General features: G+C 47.3%; 1 protein-coding gene across 6 annotated transcripts in view; it reads left to right on the top strand.

Moving 5' to 3' along the window:
• Positions 1 to 18323, top strand: part of LOC149359253 (beta-hexosaminidase subunit beta-like) — an 83555-nt gene that overhangs the window by 17831 nt on the left and 47401 nt on the right. For 3 of the 6 annotated variants that reach the window (XM_089571541.1, XM_089571542.1, XM_089571546.1), the window contains 5 exons: positions 5265 to 5370; positions 7435 to 7553; positions 10323 to 10433; positions 17033 to 17134; positions 18044 to 18152. In XM_089571541.1, the coding sequence (XP_089427667.1) occupies positions 5265 to 5370; positions 7435 to 7553; positions 10323 to 10433; positions 17033 to 17134; positions 18044 to 18152 (547 nt within the window). The remainder of the gene's footprint in view (positions 1 to 5264; positions 5371 to 7434; positions 7554 to 10322; positions 10434 to 17032; positions 17135 to 18043; positions 18153 to 18323) is intronic. The other 3 variants (XM_089571544.1, XM_089571545.1, XM_089571543.1) reach the window with 2 other exon arrangements.

Raw genomic sequence — 18323 nt, forward strand, 5'->3', positions numbered from 1 at the left:
GTAAGATTCGGCTACTACAGCAAGATAAAACATAAGCGTGCCTTTCCGCCTGCAGTCGACTGTGGCAGCTGGCGAGAAACACAAAGATAGCAGCATCTTATGCAGACTGAAATCTAGGTGCAAATAGCTGTCATCGTTAGACTTGGTTTGCCTTTCTGGTACTGTAAACATAAAAAGAGTTTCTCCGAAAGAGCTTGATACGGTCACTACAACAAGAGAAAAACAGATCTTCGTGCCGACATCACCCGTCCTCTATGACAACTGTCAATGAAGCCGAAGACGACAAGTTTTAATCTTAACCAGACTAAAATCAAAGTGCAGTGAGCGGGAATCACCAGACTGTAAGCGTACCTACTGTGGCAACCGCTTTAGAAAAGTTCTCACTTGCACGATCCCCTTCTGGGGTGGTGGTGGTGAAAACATTTATTAAATCATAGGGAGAGGTGTTGGGGGTCGTGACTTGAAGGGTCACGCCCTTACAACCACTAGGTGGGATGCCTAGACAGGTACCCCATTGGCGTTTGCCGCAGCCCGGGCGCGCTGCGCTAAGGCCATTTGGGCCTCGAGGGTGCAGCAACCGGACAGGGTCGCCTCCCAGTCCTCTCGGGTGGGGTTTGGGATAGGGGGTAGGGATGGGTTCTGCTGGCAGGCCCACATCATGTGGTAAGTGTCAGACACCTCCCCACAGTGTGAGCACCGCTCGTCGAATTGAGGATCGAAATGTTGCAGAGTTGCCGGGCACAACATCGTGTTGGTGAGCAGGCGCAGGAGTACCCGCTCGTTGACCTTCCCCAGCCCTTTGCACGGGGTGGGAAGAGTTTGGTGCGTGGATTTGTAATACTCGCATATTTCTTTAAAAGTATAAATCGGGTTGAAATCAGTGTCCTGGTCGGCGTCGGGTCCCGTGGGAAATGCCCGGAGAGAGAGCGCGCGGGCGGCGGCGTCGGCTGCCTCATTTCCGTGGACGGCTTGGTGACCTGGAGCCCAAACGAGAGATCGGTGCGCGGGATCCGAGTCTCGGCCACAATTTTGGTAAATGTGATAAGCTAGGGGAGTAACCCACCCTTGCGTGACGTTACGGCAAGCCCCTCGCGAGTCGGTGATTATGTATTTGGAGGAGGTGTGAGAGGCTGCCAAAGCGATAGCAACCTCTTCTGCGTGAATTGCTGACTGGGCCTTGAAAGTAAGGGCGTCTACTGTTTTACCCTCGTGGACAACCGCGGCCGTGTACCATCCCCTGGGGTCCGGGCCGGACGCTTCCACGTAGAAGACTCCTGGTTTGCTCCGAAAATGGCGGTCCAAGGCTTCCGCCCGCGCCAGGCGCCTGCCATTATGATCCTCTTTGGACATATTGGTGGGGAGAGGCCGCACGTGGAGGGCGCGTCTCCAGTGTACGGGAAGGCGGCATCTCTCCTCTGTGAATTGAGTGTGCTGGATGTGAAGTCGGGCTAAAAGGCGGCGACCCGACCCTGTCTTTGTGAGACGAGTGTATTGGTTGTGAGGTGGGCCTCCCGAAGCTCCCTAAAAGTGTTAACCATCCCCCAGTGCCAAAAGGCGGCTGGTAGAGGTAGAGACCGGGAGGTCCAGCGCTCGTTTCATGATTTTGCGGAGGATGGCCTCGACGGCATCCTCCTCCTGTTTCCGCAGGTGGAGATAGGGAGTCGAATGCGTTCGCCAGCCGCAAGGCGTCTTTGCATCGTAACCCACCGCGCTTGTTGGAAACCCGGCGGACCATGCGGCCCACCTGGTCCCCCACCTGCCGGAGCTTGGCGAGTGTTGTGTCGCAGCGTCGCTGGTTGTGTATGAAAAGTCCGAGGACTCTGATTTCCTTGGATTCGCGAATGGGACCGCTTTGCAACGAGAGATTGATTTGGGTCGAGCATGTGCGCGAGGGACGCAAAGCACGAATTCCGATTTCTGCGGGGAGCATTGCAGACCACAGTCGCGAGCATAGCGGTGCACTATGCTGGCGGCCGTTTGCAGGCTGGTCTCCATATCCCCCAGGCGCCCTTGCGTAGCCCAGATGGTGATGTCGTCGGCGTACAGCGCGTGCTGGACCCCTTCGACCGCACCCAGTAGGGCGGGTAGGCGCATCATGGCAATGTTGAATAGCAGAGGGGACAGCACCGCGCCTTGTGGAGTCCCCCTCGTGCCGAGCAGGAAAGGTCCGTGCTCTTCGTCCTGTATTCTGATGTAGGACAGTCTGTCCGTGAGAAATTGTTTAACGTAATTGAAGGTATTGGTGCCGCAGTGAGTTTGACTCAAATGTGTGAGTATGATCTCGTGAGTTACGTTATCGAACGCTCCTTTCAGGTCGAGCGCAAGGACTATTTTGTCGTTTTGGGGGTGTGTAATGGGGTTCAAGATTTCGCGGTCGAGTTGGAGCAGGACATCCTGTGCGGATCTATGTGGGCGAAATCCGAACATTGTGTCCGCGAAGGTGTTGTGTTGTTCGAGGTACTCGGACAGCCGATCCCGCACCATCGTCTCCATAAATTTGCCCACACACGAGGTGAGAGAGATGGGGCGGAGGTTGTCCGTGTCGATCGGTTTTCCGGCCTTCGGGATGAAGGTGACAAGGGCCGTTTTCCAGTCAATGGGGAGCGGGGTTTCCCCCGTCCATATCGCATTGATGTATTCTAGAAGGCACTGGTACGCTGAATCAGGAAGGTTCGCCAAAAGTTTGACGGTGACCTTGTCCCGGCCCGGCGTGGTGCCCCTCTTCATTTTGGCCAGACCCGCCCGCAGATCGTGAAGCTGGAAAGGCTTATCCAACTCCGAGTTTTCTCTGCCAGCGTAGGAGTAGGCCGATCTGCGGGCGTCCTGAGTTGTGCACAGGTAGCGATCCCGGAGCGCCTGTGCCAAATGCGTTGTATTTCCTTGGAATGAGTGCATGGCTTTGTGTAGTTGCTTCTGCGTTTCTGTGCGGCTATGTGCTGGGTTGATGAGGGCTCGGAAGAGCCGCCACGTGTTACGGCTCGACATCTGCCTCGCCGCCGTGTTGCAGCGGTCTACCCAGTTTGAGTCAGCGAGTTGGGCCGCGTACTCTGCTGCCTGCCGGATGAGGTCCGCAATGCGCGCTTTGAGCTTCTTGTTGTGTTTCTGGCGCTTCCAGCGGCGCGTGAGGCCGCGGCGCGCTTCCCAGAGGTGGAGGAGGTAGTTGTCCACGTCCGTGACCACCTCGGTGAGCTGTATCTGCTTCTCGTGGGAGCGAAGGTGCGATATGACTGACCGGGACCAGTTTGCGTATCCCTGCTCTGTGATGTTCGGGAGATTCACGGATATGCACTGCTTGGAATCGCACGCCCACGAAGATTGCTCAATTAGCCCCTAGTTCTCATAAAAAAAAGAAAAAAACTCCCTGTCCCTGCTTCGAAGCCCTGAAAAGAGCGCGGCTCGCTCAGGGCCGCGTACTGCTCCTCCATCTTCAGGCAGGAAGAGAGCCTGCATCGATGTTGCCTCCGGCAAAGAAGCTTTCTTTCTGGCTTCCGGCTTCGTGGGCAACGGAAGCACCCCAAGGTGGCGGCTGTCCGGCTAGGCGTATAAGCAGGCGCCTGCCAGGCATTACAGACCTTTGCATCGGGTGAGGGAGTTGTCGAGACGCCTCCTCTGTGGACTGTTGGAAAGTGGTTCTTACGCCGCTTCCGCCGTGCTAGCGCGAGGCGCTCACGACAGTCCAGTGAACAATATGGCAGCGCCCAGGTAGCCCTTATTGCAAAGGTCTATTGGAACGCACCCATAACCAGTTGTTTTGTGTTTAGTGCTTCTTCAGCCGTGTGGTGTACACGGGGTGCGCGTGTCGACGGCAGAAGAACATCAGGAATGTTGTTAGCTATATACACGGGGTCAGGTAAGCTCCTTGACGTGCAATAGTTGCGGCAAAGGTGACGTACCACTTTATCGAAGCATCGGCTATAACGAAGAAATCGGTCGGCCACTTCGATTTTGATATAAGAGGTTGAACTCTACACGCTAAGAGGTATTGAGAAAAGAGACGAGGAAGAGCTGGATAAAACAAATGACGCATTAGTAACCTCCCACTTGCTGAGTACCTTGGTTTATTATGTTACTTACGGCAGATATTGCAGGATCTGATTGAGGACATAAACACGCAAAGTATAAGAGTGTAACTAAAATTTAATATAATAGACAGTCTTTAATGTGTTTGTAAACAGCAACAGACTTGGTTGTTATGATACACACAGGTACACATGAATCACATATGTAAAGAAAGTTTCAATGCACAAAAAAAAAACAGAAAGGTGAGTGTAACTAAGATTTAAAATAATAATTATTCTTTAATGTGTTTGTAAACAGCAACAGCTTTGAGTACACACACAAATACACACCAATCACATATATAAAGAATGTTTCAATGCACAAAGGAAAAAAAACATATATATCCTGGTGATCGCTGGGGTTAGCTGACGTGTCACATAACTGTGCGCCTATTACAGGGTTGGTATGACAAAGCATTTTTATGAAATAAACATTCTAATGCCTGTGCCATTTTGTTGGTGCGTTAAATCAGATTCATTCTACGATGTGAGAGTAATCAGTTAGGGCATGAAGACATTTTTAGAGAAAAATTAGATCCTGTTTTTATCTCCTAACTGACAAATCCTCGAGGTTAAAGGAAAAAATAATGTTCATCAGTCCTTGCGGCTAACAACAGTGTAAAAGTATTGAGATATTGGAAGAGGGAAGGGTTTTTATCTGCTTCGGTCAATTGTGGGTGGAGGCCCAGATCATGAGAAAGAAACTTCTTTTATCGGGAGAATAACGACGAGGATATGAGGGAGGAGGAGTGCATGGCGGCCAGCGCACCCTGGTTATGAGTAGCAGCTAACCAGCAGCTCTCTCGCTCTCGAGGAAAGTATGTAATAGTTTTATCCTGCCAATTCCTTTTCCGAGGCTGAACAAAAAGGCTTGAAGTTAAATTCATGATAGCGCAGAGGTTTATTGAGAAAATATTACAGGGGGCACTTAACCTTACGTGCTCAGAATGCCAAAGCATTGTGTACTACTGCTGTTTGTATTGATGCGTTTGTGGTTTGCGCGTTTTTGTAACTTAGTTCGCGCTGGTCACCAAACCGAACATTGTTCGGAGCTCCGTGAGCTATTGCCCATATGTGCAGAATTGGTAATTCTCTACTTAATATTCATAAATGGCTCCACTGCTCCAATGCTCCACTGCACAGGCAGGTGGCTGTTCCTGTCACAGCCACCCGAGAGTTGGTGCGACCCATGTTGCTTACCCGCAGGTTGCCGACAATTACCGGCTGGGCAGCTCCGGCTACATCAACCGCCTGGTGCTGGCCCTGCTGGGAACTTGCGAGGGCTCTCCTGAGCCCCTCATGGATGAACACTGTAAGACTCTCACGGTTATTGTTTGAAAAGAAGTACTTGCAGCTGGCTTGTTGGTGCCTATTCGTGAAAGACATGGGAGCGCAAAACGGCAACACAGACGAGTAAGGGAACAGGACGAGCGCTGCACTTTCAACAGGATTTATTCAAGGAAGAACGTTTATATAGCCTTTGCCCTTGTACATGCTCTTAATCACAGACATTCACCTCTCACAGATATGCATCAAGAAACAGCATTTCAGTGTGGCGAAGAACAACTGACGTGTCACTAATGCAATTATCACCTGGCTTCTTGATTTAGAAGGCTTCCACAAGCTCACGTTCTGTCCTATCTCGGCTTCTCAATAGCACTTTGAAATAAGACAGCCGAGGCTCACACCTCTCATAACATCAAGAAGGTGGCCAATAAGTACGGCGTCGATGCGATATTTTCAGCGCCACGAAAACTGGCCGGAAATTGTTCGCGCATTGGGAGAAAAAAGTGCAAGAGTGCACCATCAGACACCGAACGCCACACGTTGGCTGCAAGAAAGAATTATACGAGTTCGCGCTTACGTGCGGCAAGGTGTACGTTGGACAAACCGGACGGCGTCTTAATGAGCGCCTGCTTGAACACAAGAATTCATTGAACAAGAAAGGCCATCTTCCAGACCACTGCCAAGCCTGCTCGAAAGAGAAGCGTATAGCCTGCAAGCCTCGAATTTCTGATTGCAAAGTGCATTGAAAAGCCAAGATAGGACAGAACGTGATCTTGCGGAAGCCTTCTATATCAAGAAGCGAGGTGATAGTTGCATTAGTTACACGTCAGTTGTTCTTCGCCACAGTGAAATGCTGTTTCTTGATGCATATCTGTGAGAGGTGAATGTCTGCGATTAAGTGCATAAGGGCAGAGGCTATTTAAACGTTCTTCATTGAATAGATTCTGTTGCTCGTCCTGTTCCCTTACTCGTCCGTGTTGCCGTTTTGCGCTCTCATGTCTTTCACGTATTGTTTGAAAGCGCGAACTGGCAGCCACCACACTTGCAACCTTTAAGAACGGAATTATGATACTCAACTTCAATGGAACTTTCCTTTCGGCTAAAATAATAGAACGCAGAGAGGAAGAGGACAGGCCAAACGCTCGCGTCATGGATAACGGAGAATTAGACGAAGGTGAAACTTTGCACGGAGGCATTTGTTGGGTCGTGTGAGCTGAATTATACGCGGCCAGATCTGCTGGTGCACAAAATGAAAAGCACAAATCACGACTTTCTGTTCGGTTCACGTTAATGCAGGTAAAAAAATAAATAAGGGAGTCGTGGCTCAGAACACACAAAAGGATCGCAGCACCAACAATTGCTGAGCTGCCGCATTCATGGCAAGAAGTGAGGTAGAGGTAAATGCGTAAATGTGGAGGTAAATAGTAAATGCTGATTTACTTAGCCCAATCTGAAGAGTACTGAAAAAGTTGCACTTCATGACTCCTGGTACAATTTTTGAGTGTGGCAAACAGGAATAACGTGCTGTGATGAGCCGTGACCGCATTCAGAAATGTAAAGCGCAATGCAGCCTTTCCCTGTCGAGAAACGCAATAGAAAATTCTTTCTCATCGGAACACACTTTTTGTAGTACTCGTGGCTATAAACGTATAGGAGATTTTTGTTGTAACAAGAGTATTTTCTGAGCCTTGTCGTAGGGACATAGCTACAGAAACATACTGCAGAGAAATACAGCAGTAATGCAAAAAAAAAAAATGAAATACTACAGAAAAAATTGCCTACACATTTTGCCGTATATTTGGACAAGATTCTGTACTTTTTTTGGATTGTGCTCTACGCACACCTTCTTCATTCTTCGTAACAGGGAGCAAGGTAGAAAGCAACTTCACCAATTCTCGCTCACTGGCGTTTTTACGGCAGCTGAGGTTAAACTCTTTGCCGGCGTCCGGACCAATGCTGTCCAAGATCTGAGCAACGAACGTGATGTGTCAAGCTCCTTTGAGTGGGGTTTTCAAAGTCGCTGCTGGTTTCTTTTTTTGTTTCTGCCACGAAGCTTCCCTCTAGCTGCGTCTTAATCTGTCGCATGCAGATATTCTCCGCATATCATCGAGCCCCAAGAAGAGTGTGCTGTTGGCCAACTCCCCGTGGGGTCTGCTTCGTGGACTGGAAACCTTTTCGCAGCTCGTCTACGGGCTCTCGAGCGACCTGGTAATCGCGTCGTTCCTCCTGAACGTAACAGGATTAGTTGAACCTGGTGCCGTGTTTGATAACAATTCCTCTACCGCTTCATTAGCCTCTCTGCTATTGGTAGCTGTCACCTGTGACGTCAGGGCTAGTAATTGGCAGGCAATGCCATATGCTGGATCCAGGTATGAAAGGCGAGCCTCAATGGAAGCGAAAAAAATACATACGATTTAGCTTGGCCAAATGCGAAGTTTGTGCACCAGCACATCCCATTTCATTTTGCTTTCAGTTCGAAGTTAGGATAACAAGGCAAAAGAAAGAGCGAAATCTATGATTGGGGACCTTAGTGGTAGTGTATTATAAAATCTGGAACCTCTTGAAGCATCTTAATAGTGCACTGTGATAGCGGTGCGTTCTGGATTCATTGCGCATGGATGGAAGTTGATGAATCGCTTGCGGCCATAGCATGTAGGGCTCTCATGCAGTGTCCAGCGAAGCTTATCTGTTCCCGCCGCCGTGGGTTCAAAACCCAGGGGCCACGTAGTCACGGCCTTAATGATTTCCTTTCTGCACGCCTAGCTGCCGTCAGACACTCAGACAGCGGGTCTTTTCGAGCTTTTAAGCCTCAGTGCTAGCGCACTGAAGAGTGGTTTCCGAAAAGAGCGGCTACCAAATGCCGCTTCTAGACAGTGACTTGCTGCATTAAAAATATCTGCAGCGATTCTTGAAAAGAATGAGGAAAAAGAAAAATACAAGTTGCGTTAGCCTTGGCTCTGGGGTGCCTATTTAGAACTGCTCGTTTATTTTGTGCGAAAAGTGATGATTATCCCGTGCTTATCTGTAAAAGCATTTTTCTTTCTAACGGGGATGCTTTAATGCGCTCGATTAATTGTTTTGCCCTCGACCATACGAGGATCTAGGGTAGTACAGCGACCCTAGCTCGATTCTGTTTCATTCTGTGTCTTGCCGTCTCTTGTCAATGGATAAAGAATCGCAGGACACTGCTAGTACAAGGATCGTAACGAGAGATAATAGCAATGAAAAACAAATGTAAGAAAAAAAATTGCTTTCCAGAGGTGAGGTAGCACGAACAGCAGTAATCTGGGTCTGATTTTGTCTTCACCATCTGCACTTAAATAAGGTCAATGATATTTGCTTTATTGGAGTCAACCAGTGACATCTTTCAGAGCGAAAATAACCTTTGAGGCACCTTCTGGAAATCAATAACGTCGAAAATACTATGTTACAAGTACCCTGCCATCTAGGATTGTTCACAACTAACTATAAGTATGCATACCCCCTCCCGCCAAAACCAGCTCTGCTAGAATTGAGGCTACAAAAAACCTCGCCTTTCTCTGACAGCTTCTGTCGTGCTCTCTCGCTCGCCTGCCCCTGAGCCGAGCGCTGTGGCGCTGCCAGTTCCCCTCCCCTTCCGAACTTCACCCTCACCTGCGCGGAACGGGATTACGCGTCGCTAGTCGCGGGAGATGTCCTGTGAACTATGAAATGACTTATGAAATTTGATACCGTATTTCGCGCATGCTAATTTGTTCGAATTCAGTTTTTTTCCCCCGTTCAATAGAAGCCTGGAATTCTCTACCTGGGTCCATTGGTTCTTGTCCATTTCAAAGTTTTTTAACTACCATTGAAGACGCACAATAGCTGTGTATTCCTACCCGGTCGTTAACAGTTCCTTTCTTGTTTGATATTTCTTTTGTGATTTTAACTTTATTGTAGTGCTCACTTTGGACATTTTGCTGCATTTTGTTACCTTGTTGCGTATTTTGCAATTTTGTGTTTTCCCCCTCCTGCCAAGCGCATATAATTGCGCTGCAGTATAAATAAATAAATAAATAATTAAATAAATAAATAAATAAATAAATAAATAAATAAATAAATAAATAAATAAAAATAAATAAATAAATAAATAAATAAATAAATAAATAAATAAATAAATAAATAAACTACTGTCGCTGTAAAAAGAGCAGCTTGGTTTGTGTCGGCACCACGCTAAATGCGAAACAGTTGCACTGCGACGAAGCCTGAACCAGAAGCTGCAGAGTCGAGGTGGGGCATACCGAACTCGGATATTTCGAATTATCGCCTACATTGAACGCACGATTATCCGCTTGAAAATTATGTCTAAAAGTATAGGAAAGTTTCGCACGCCGGTTGCTCAATATATCTAACTGCGCGCCGCGCCCGTCCAAATGGCGCGACATGTCGATCACTTATCGCTCGAGGAGACCGGTCGGCTGCGCGGCATTGGGCGCCTACTGGCCGCTCGAGCGCTGTGAAATCGTGTGACGAAGTGAACTTGCGATGTTCTTGAGGTTGGGCTTCTATCTCTTGTACTAATTTTGCACGCCACATCTGTGTTATGCGGTAAAGCCAACCTAACTAGCTAAAGTCTTGCTCAGGCTCTCGCCTGGCGTGCTGCGGTTGCTTCGCTGTTGAAGGCATTGCGGAAATCAACTGCACTTATTTAAACGGGTGAATAATCTGTTTATAGTGTACTGGCAGCACGTTTAAACATCTTATCCTAACTTCCAAAGAACCATCCGGTGCGGCTTCGATGAGGAGCAAGTTAGGCCTACCTGTACAGAAGGCGATGCGCTGCCAGCATGCTGTTAGACGGCATCGCCACACGAAAGCCAGAGAAAAGGCGCTGTTCCTTTTTTTTGTTTGTTTGAGACCTTTCTTGACAAGAGAGCAGCCTCAGAGTCGTGAAGAGAGGGTGTTTCAGTTTCTTTGGGATTATGTCTTTACCCGAATCCTTTGTCTTGAGCGCAGTTTGCGATAAACAGCACCTACATCCGTGACTACCCGAGGTTCCCCCATCGAGGACTCCGCATCGACACCTCGCACCACTTCCTCTCGCTGAGGGCCATCAAGAAAACGCTGGTGCGTATTCATACATAGCGTGCCTCCACCACGCTCTGCGTAACGTTCCACTCAACGTGCCGCATAGCGTTCCACATAGTAGTATTAACGTCGCTGGTTTCTAAACAGGCGGAATTTCATAGCTTCTTCCTTTCTTTTCTTGCTTTTTTTCTTCTTTTCTTGCCTTTAACTGCACTTGGAGAAGAGAAAAATTTAAGGGGGCACTTTGACTGTCTAAAGTGGGTAGAGGCGGAAGCGTTTTCCGCACCACCTTCGCTGTTTCTGTGGCACTGGTGGCGTCACATATATTTGACTACAAATTACTAAGTGATGGCAAATCACTAATTAATTCTTAATTACTGATTAATGCCTGAATACTAATTAACTGCTAATTAATGACGCTTAAGCTTCGCCTTTAGGAGTGGAACGCGACAGCGCGTTGTAGCGCTGCCAGGGAGTCCACGGAACGCCACCACCCGTTTCGGCGGATGCCTTGCCCTTTGAACGCAACGCTTTTTGAGGAAAGGAAATGGCGCAGTAATTCTCTGTCATCTCGGTGGACACCTGAACCGCACCGTAGAGGAAGGGAGGTGGGAGTGAAAGAAGATAGATAAAGAGGAGCCGTAATGAAGAAAATGAAAATTGTATTTGAGGAAAGGAAATTACGCAGTAACTGTCTCACATATCTCGGTGGACACCCGTGAAAATTCAGGGGGGCACTTTTTTGACCTAAAGTGTGGTCATTGATGTGTGGTTAGGATGTTAAGCTTCGCCCCTAAGAGTGGAACGCGACAGCGTCTTGCAACGCTGCCAAGGAGTCCACAGAACGCCATCGCCCATTCGGTTCTACGCCTCGATCGTCGGTAAATTGGTTTTTGAGGAAAGGAAATGTATCTGTCTCTCATTTCTCGGTGGACACCTAAACCTCTCCGGAGGGGAATGGAGCAGGATGAGAGTGAGTGAAGACACAGTATTCACTAGACGCGCCTTTGTTCATTCCAAACCATCGAGCTGGCATGGCGGAGTGGATAGCGTGCTCGTCTCTCACGCCGAAGACCGGGGTTCGATTCCTGAGCTAGACGAATTTCTTAATCGCTTTTATTTATTTATATGGCCTGACTAGTAAAGCTAATTAGGCTAATTGGGTAATTAAGCAGTTAACTAAGCTCAGTCCCACTTACTTGGAGCATCACTATACGATCCCTTCAATTGGTTGTATGGTTACTAGCCAAAGTGCAATTGGTCCCGTTTGAAATTCGCGCACTGTGACGTCACGACCGTTTCGACCAACTGAAAAGCGTGACATTTTCTGTCGACAACTGCTGCTTACAACGATGAGACATTAAAGGCTTCCGCCTTAATATGGCATGTAGTATTTTGGAACTCTGCAGCGCTTGTGCCAGAGCGTTGTTCCTTCTTCCCATCTCTCTCTTTCCCTGCTGAAAAAAAGTTCTATGATGCAATAACCTCATAGATCATTCATCATAGAATATCATACAATCTGTATGACATATCATACAATCACGATTACATTTGCCATCTATGGTGGTGCGACGTCATGGGACTTTACTCCACCGGCTACGGCTTGGCGTTGCCTACACCAAACACTATCTTCACAAGATCGGCATCGAAAGTAACCCAAATTGCGCACAGTGCCACACTCCAGAGACTATTGGACACCTTTTTTGCGAGTGCCCGAACTATACTGATGAAAGAACAACATTGGAGGCGACCGTGAAACGACTGGACTCTCGCCCTCTCTCTGAGGAAACTCTTCTGGGCGCCAGGACGAGACGTTCTGATTGGTGCCGTGTGACAAAGGCCCTGCTCAACTTTTTGTGTGAAACAGGCCTGGATACTCGTCTGTGACCGCCTGTGCACAACCTACATGGTTAATGACATGTGTCGGTGTTTGTATTGCTGACACCAGTTTTATGTTTTATGTGCGTCTACTCACCGCGATGCGAGTGCCAGCCAGTGTGGTGTGTGTGGTGTGTGTGTGTGTGTAGACATCACCCGAGAAACTCATTGTATTATGCCATCATCAGCCTTCATTCGCACTTTCCTTTTCCTCCTCTTCCCTCTCCCCTGTGTGGAGTAGCAGGCCAGGGCCATGTTACCACCGGCCGACCTCTCCACCTTTCCCTCATTAAAATTCCTTTCTCTCTCTGTATGATATATCATACAATTCGTATGATATGTCATACAGATTGTATGATATGTGATACGGATTGTATGATATTCTATGATGAATGATCTATGAGGTTATTGCATCATAGAACTTTTTTTCAGCAGGGTTCTTTGTCTCTTTTTATGCTACTTTGGTTTCGGTTAACCATGACCCTAGTGCCTCCCTCCCTACGCATCTTAAATGCATGCCTCGTGCCCTTTATACGTACGTCAAGGGAGAGTGCACATGATGGACATATTTATATGCTGACTAATTTTCGTGCCTCGGAAAGCGTGCTACATGAGATAAATGACAGTTTTCATGGAAAAATGTAAGAACGAAATAGAAAGCAGCAAACAGTCGCACATGCACTATCTGGTCAGCACTTGCGTGGTCCTTCCCTTCTTGTCCTCGTTTTTCGTGCGTTTTTAAAGCTTTCAGAGCAGCGCATACCAGCACTTCTGTGGATCAAAACACTAAGCTGCTTGTCAGCTCCGACTACGTTCGCGACCTAGGTCGCCGAAAGCCGTTAGCAAATTTACCGGACTTTAAAAACACTCACACTTTATAGCTGAAATTGTGTTGGTATGTGTAGTAAATGCAGCGTGCATGGATTTCAAGTGACTGAGGTTCTGTTCAAGAAAAAGTCTGCATGTGCACGAGTTATTACGAAACGCTGCCAGTCAAAGGAGTAGGGGCACCATGATTACAGATTCCCTTTCATTGTGACAACGGCGCGAGGAGCTTCAGAAACGACGGAACTGGGAAAAAATGCGTCACAGTAAACTTAAATTATTTATTATAGCACAGTTTTAATCCCGGAGTTTTGGTTCCAGTGGGCCGTGACGTCACAAGAAGATACACAAAACTATTTCAAGCCACGTGCACTTGCAATACAGAGATGAAAACAGTGTTGTGAAATATTATTCAAAACACTTTATGGAATCGCCTCTACATTTATAGGGGCTCTGAAACACCTTCAGAAGAGAGCACATCAACTCTCGCAATCACTGCATTGTGTTGTCTTGAAAAGTTGAGCCGAACAATACTACCTTTCTACACGCAGCAGAGAACTCACAATCAGGCGCGAAAGTTGGCGAGCCCTTCCCGGCGTCTTTTTCATGCTCGAACCCTTCTCTGTCGCTGGCAATACAAGCTGAGAGGTGGCTATTGGTTCAATTTTTTCAGACATCCGGGCAACTACCATGGTCGCGGCCAATAATCCGCGTAGCTCCGACAGGTCAGGAAGCTCCGCCCCCGCAGGTGGGGCCGGCGGAGGAGCGCCGACCTTACAGTGCGCTAAAAGTGACGAGAGAAGAGTGAAAGGCGCGAAGACGCTGAAATTCAAAATTTTTTGCTACAGATAACTCAGCTTCCACAAAGCACATTAAACAATTCTTGCTGGATAATGCTCGTGAAGCAGGGTGCTTTAGCATCCCAGGCCTACCGCAACTTTATTAGAAGCCTTTTGAGCCCCTTTAACTCGGTAATCAGGCGCTGCTCGCGGTTATCTGGAAGAAAATAATACAAAAAAACCTGACCCAGGTAACTCTGTCTCTACTGCTGTAACAGGACAGCAGGAAGGCCTGATCGGTATCGTTCAGTTCTGAACTGTAACCTTCGCCAGTGCCATGGTGAAGTGCATAGGTAGAAAACAGGCTCCCTTCCTGAGCAAATGTTTCATTCCCAGAAAACTTTGTTCCATGTTTCTGTTTATTATCTACTACAGATATTTACTGCCACACTTTTTAAAAACTCCGCCTCTTAGTAACTGAAATCGACGTTAGATGGCGTCACAGGTACTGTTGGAAGCTGTTTTGAAAGGCTATCACTAGGTTCCCACTGCAAAAAATACAATTCAGCCAGTACGGAGGGACATGGACTGCGCATCGTTCGAAGCACGGGAAGCTTTGAACGCCTAAAGAAGTTGGACGGCAACAGGTGGCACCTCAGGATTTAAACATTCATACAGAAAGAGTGTTGACACACAGCGGCGTAAAAGAACTAGGGAACTAACCAGCATGTAGGCAGGAAACAAGAACGGAGAAATAATTTTAAGCGACAGGTAAAAATCACAGGAGGCAAAAACTGGATTAATCTAGCGGAAAATAAGCACACTGTATAATTATTTAGAGATCGGAAAAGGCAAATCAGTAAGGAGTAGTTCTATGATAACTCAAGAAGCAGCGCCATGCTCTTTGAAGCTAAATCAGGGTGTTCTAGAACGCGAAGCTACAAAAAGGAATTTAGACCAAGAAGATGACACATGCGCTATGTGCGGTAAATGGGTAGAAACAATTGAATATCGTATACTACAACATGATGGTATCCATCCGGATGTCGATGCAGGCACAGTCACTCTCCCTGAGGTCCTATAGTGTTTAGAGATAACAATGGTGATGTGAAAATCTGTCGCAAAAAGCGATTGGACGAGTGGTGGCTGAAAAATAGGGTGCTGACGTAAGGTTACAAGTTTAGGATGAAAATTGTGCTTAAAGAAAAATGGTGAATTGATAGACACAGTTATGTTTGACCGACTACCGGATTAAAAAACTAAAAAAAGGCCGCGAATGCTGGCGACTGCCGAAACCCATTTCGAAGGGGTCGCTGCCAACTTGCATCCATCTTCCATCGTTCCGAGATTTTCTAGAAAAATTTCATCACGCAGAAAACTGCTTCTGAATTTTAGCGCACCTTTAAAGGTACAATCGAAATAATCCCATCAATCATTTCAATGTATCATTTCAATCACTTGAAGTGTCATGGTGCATGATGCCCAGTCCTTAAACAAATAAACTTAAATGCTTCGGAAAGCATCGACAACTACAAGTCTACTAAGCTGGATTGATTGTGCTGGCAAGAAAATGAATGGTGCTGCTGAAATCTGAGAAAGAAAATTACATGACGATTACACATGTCGTAAAGCTACCCTGGCTGCTCCTCATTGTGCTTTCCCTATTGTTGCATTTGTTTTGAATGCTGCTGGCCCGCGTGGGTGCATGACTATTGTGTTTTGGTATTGTCAATGGTTACAACGAGTGCTTTATGGAGTGAGAAAATGTTTTAGCATGGACTTGATCTTCTTGTGCTGTGGGCTTCCTGCCGGCGTCCCGAGAGCGTACGTCGTATGTTCGACACGCTGCACGTTTGTGGCTGTGGCCTCCCGCATACGTGCAGCGTCCCGAGCACGACACTCCGCTTTGACTGCTTCAATGGAACTCCCGCAACACGGCTGATAAAGACGTGGCACACCATCTTGATAATGTTGATCATCATCATCGCTGTCACATCGCCGCTGGCGGCTTTATCATAAATGTGACGGCCGATATTGCACAGGCGCGCTGGATGCCGTGCCATCCTGTCGTTTCAGGATGTTTTCTTGAGTGACTGGGTCAAGGTGTTTGGCGGAGTCTTTAAGCTACCGTGTGCTCAACAAGGTGACGACTATTGAGCAGACGAAGATAGAGAAATGAGGAGCGTGTTATGATGACGACCAAGTTAGTGCGAAGTTCCAGGCACCGGTTATGTGCACGGGATGGTCACGTGGTTGCGGACACTGAATGTCTTTTCGCGGGATGCGGGGCAACTTCTATACAGGGTGTTTCACCTAAGACTTTCTGCAATTTTTAAAAATAAGCTATTTGAATTAGATGCGCGCTTTTTCTGGCATAACATTGTCAGTGGTGTAGTACATCATAATGCAGCTAAGACGTGCTAACTAGCAGGCTTGTTAACCAATATTTAATAGTTAACTTTTAAACTATTACCGTTGGGCTCCTTAATTATTTAGAGGCATGTAGCCCACCGTAAGTAATGTCCATATCGGTTTTTAGAATTTCGAGAACGCGATTCTCCTCGGCGCTGTGGCCCAACAAATTTCGCCTACATCGCGCCAAAATACATGCGGTTTGAGAAGCTTGCAGGCAAAGCAACCTCTCCAGTGAACCTAACTCGTCGAAATAGCCAAAATTTGTTGGGCCACAGCGCCGAGGATAATCACGTTCTCGAAATTCTAAAAACGGATATGGACATTACTTACGGTGGGCTACATGCCTCTCAGTAATTAAGGAGCCCAACGGTAATAGTTTAAAAGTTAACTATTAAATATTGGTTAACAAGCCTGCTAGTTAGCACGTCTTAGCTGCATTATGATGTACTACACCACTGACAATGCTATGCCAGAAAAAGCGCGCATCTAATTCAAATAGCTTATTTTTAAAAATTGCAGAAAGTCTTAGGTGAAACACCCTGTATAACAGGTAGCTGGCGCTGTGAAAAATAGCGCGCACTCCATGGCGATGCAGGAGAAAGCGGAAGAAGGGATTAAAAGCAGAGCGCTAATTTATAATTGTTACATGAGACAGGTAGGGATTAAAGTGCGCAGAGAAAAACTAGAGAGGGCTTTGTAACACAGACTCTAAAGACTGTTCTTCCACTCGAACTCATGCAGGACGTGATGGCCATGAACAAGATGAACGTGCTGCAGTGGAAGATGGTTGGAAATCACTCGTTCCCGCTGCAGATGACCAGCCTGCTGGAGCTGAGCTCCCACGTGAGACACCTGAGCGCAAGGCATCTTCAATAACATGTGGACCTGCCGTGAGCTGCGACGCATACGCTTGGAGTCGACTCCTTCGCTCATTAATGGCGCTCTCAGACAATAGAGAAGAAAAAGTAGTAGAATTAAAGTTGTATTATTATTACAGCTATGACAAAATGGCTAGAGGAAGTGCAAATGCCGTCCGTACTTCTGAAAAAACGGCAGCGTAGTTTTTTTCTGAACGCCCCCTTCTCGATTGGCGAAACGCGATCACCTGACTGAAAATTGGCATCCATGTGCTGCAGAGGAACCTCTCCACAGCTTGACGCTCGAATCCCACTGCAGCACATGCAGTTTTTCAGCGAATGTTAATAATGGGGTGAGAAGGGTATACGGTATGACAACGTACAACCACGGACATTTTTGTTCTCGCCATCATACTTGCTCTATGTGGCCGCTACGGTCGGGATTCGATCTCGTCTTTGGTTGAGTAGCCCTAGCCCATAGACACTGAAACACCGCGTCAAGATCAGGAAGAAAAACTTCAATCGGCAAGAGTGGATTTAAGGATGACTAAAATGCCATGAGATAAAGTGTGTGGAAAGGATGGCCACATAATACGCAGAACAGGACTAAGGCTAGGTGAGCGGGAGAAGCCATTCTCCTGCAGTGGATGCAATAGGCTATTACTGATGATGATAGTAATTTAGGTATTGCACAGCGTGTTTTTCTTTGTTTATCGGTTAACCACATAGCTAACTTCATGTGGAAGAAAGCAGCGGTTTTTGTTGCTAAAATGGTCGCGGAAAATGTTTATTCTACTTGCGGCATTTAAGGAACGAAACCAGAATAATGGCATCTCCATAACAGGGGTTCGTGATCAAGCTTGAATTAAGCTGAAATTCCTGACTGCGCGCGCAGGGCGCCTACCGCACCGGTTCCCACGAGTACCGCGCGGAGGACATCGCCAACGTGGTCGATTACGCGCGCATGCGCGGGATTCGCATCATACCCGAAGTTCACAGCCCTGGTGAGCTGTAGCACATGCTACACTTATCTGCTCTTTCACTGAGTCCGCTGTGTGAAATATGTGGAGTCTTAAACAATCCACAGTGTCTTGAAATCATTTAATATGTAAAGTAGGGATTTCCCGCTAGGTAACGCCGCCCTGGTTAGCTGGCTGCCTACCGTGCTCCGTTTT

The sequence above is a fragment of the Amblyomma mixtum genome, chromosome 2 (genome assembly GCF_055824585.1).
Source record: "Amblyomma mixtum isolate Tamu chromosome 2, ASM5582458v1, whole genome shotgun sequence".
Lineage (NCBI taxonomy): Eukaryota > Metazoa > Arthropoda > Arachnida > Ixodida > Ixodidae > Amblyomma > Amblyomma mixtum.